At 64.3% G+C, this 1,278-nt stretch overlaps 1 protein-coding gene across 1 annotated transcript in view; it reads left to right on the forward strand.

The window, feature by feature from the left end:
• The window catches only part of LOC106805051, a 25,160-nt gene that overhangs the window by 21,005 nt on the left and 2,877 nt on the right, over positions 1-1,278 (forward strand). Inside the window, exon 4 of the mRNA XM_014806524.1 lies at positions 211-1,273. Within this exon, the coding sequence (XP_014662010.1) occupies positions 211-1,273 (1,063 nt within the window). The remainder of the gene's footprint in view (positions 1-210; positions 1,274-1,278) is intronic.

Here is a 1,278-nt window from a genome sequence, read left to right on the forward strand (position 1 = left end):
CTCTCTCTCTCTCTCTCTCTCTCTCTCTCTCTCTCTCTCTCTCTCTCTCTCTCTCTCTCTCTCTCTCTCTCTCTCTCTCTCTCTCTCTCTCTCTCTATCTCTCTTTTCCTCGCTTTTGCTCTCTCTCTCCATAATGCCCTGTACTATACGAATCTCTGCGCGTTTCCGACATATCCGCTGACGTCCTGCGATCGTTGCTTCTCGCTTCAGGGTGCAGTACTGCCCGACAGCAAGGAAGCGCCTCGCCGCCGCCGCCGCAGACGACCCTCCAAGCAAGCAGCCGAGACGGCCGGCCAAGGTCACGCCGAAGGTCAACGCCACTGCCGCCCGCCACGAGAGGGCACCGGCTGCGATGGCCGCGTCGGGAGGCGTGCGTTCGGAGCCAGTGACAGCGCGGGCGCAGCCTCCCGGCGTCGTCGTCGTCGGGGGCGACGGCGTCGCGGATGCTGCGGCGGCGACGGGGACCATGACGACGGAGATGAGGAAACTGCTGAAGAGCTTCAGGTTGTCGTGCACGAGGGAGGATGAGGCCACGAGGGAGGATGCAGCCGCAAGGGAGTGTGCAGCCACGAGGGAGGATGCAGTCGTGAGGGAGCGTGCAGCCGCAAGGGAGTGTGCAGCCACGAGGGAGGATGCAGCCACGAGGGAGTGTGCAGCCGCGAAAGAGGATGCAGCCACGAGGGAGGATGCAGCCGCGAGGGAGGATGAGGCCACGAGGGAGGATGCAGCCGCGAGGGAGTGTGCAGCCGCGAGGGAGTCTGCAGCCGCGAGGGAGTGTGCAGCCGCGAAGGAGTGTGCAGCCGCGAGGGAGGATGCAGCCGCGAGGGAGGATGCAGCCGCGAGGGAGTGTGCAGCCGCGAAGGAGTGTGCAGCTGCGAGAGAGTGTGCAGCCGCGAGAGAGCGTGCAGCCGCGAGGGAGCGTGCGGTCGATTCCCCATGCGTGAGAAAGCCAGTTGCCGGCTCGCTGACCTCGAAGGACTGCGCGGTACAGACGCTAGCTCTCAGTGCGCGCGCAGTCGCGGCGTTTGCCGCGAGGGACCCAGGCCAGAAGAGGCATGCCGGCATGGGGGCGGCCGCACGTAGGAACGCGAGTGGCGCAGCAGAGTTGAAGGAGCCCACGTGGTTGGCAGCAGGTGTTAGTAAACCGGCCAGTGTTGTACAGTGTGTGAAGGAGTCTACAGGCATGGTGCAGCATGCTGGCAACGCGTCTGGCAAAAAGGAGTCTGCAGGCATGGTGCAGCATTCTGGCAACGCGTCTGGCAAAAAGGAGTCTGCAGG

This window comes from Priapulus caudatus, unplaced genomic scaffold, assembly GCF_000485595.1.
Source record: "Priapulus caudatus unplaced genomic scaffold, Priapulus_caudatus-5.0.1 Scaffold98, whole genome shotgun sequence".
NCBI classification, from domain to species: domain Eukaryota; kingdom Metazoa; phylum Priapulida; class Priapulimorpha; order Priapulimorphida; family Priapulidae; genus Priapulus; species Priapulus caudatus.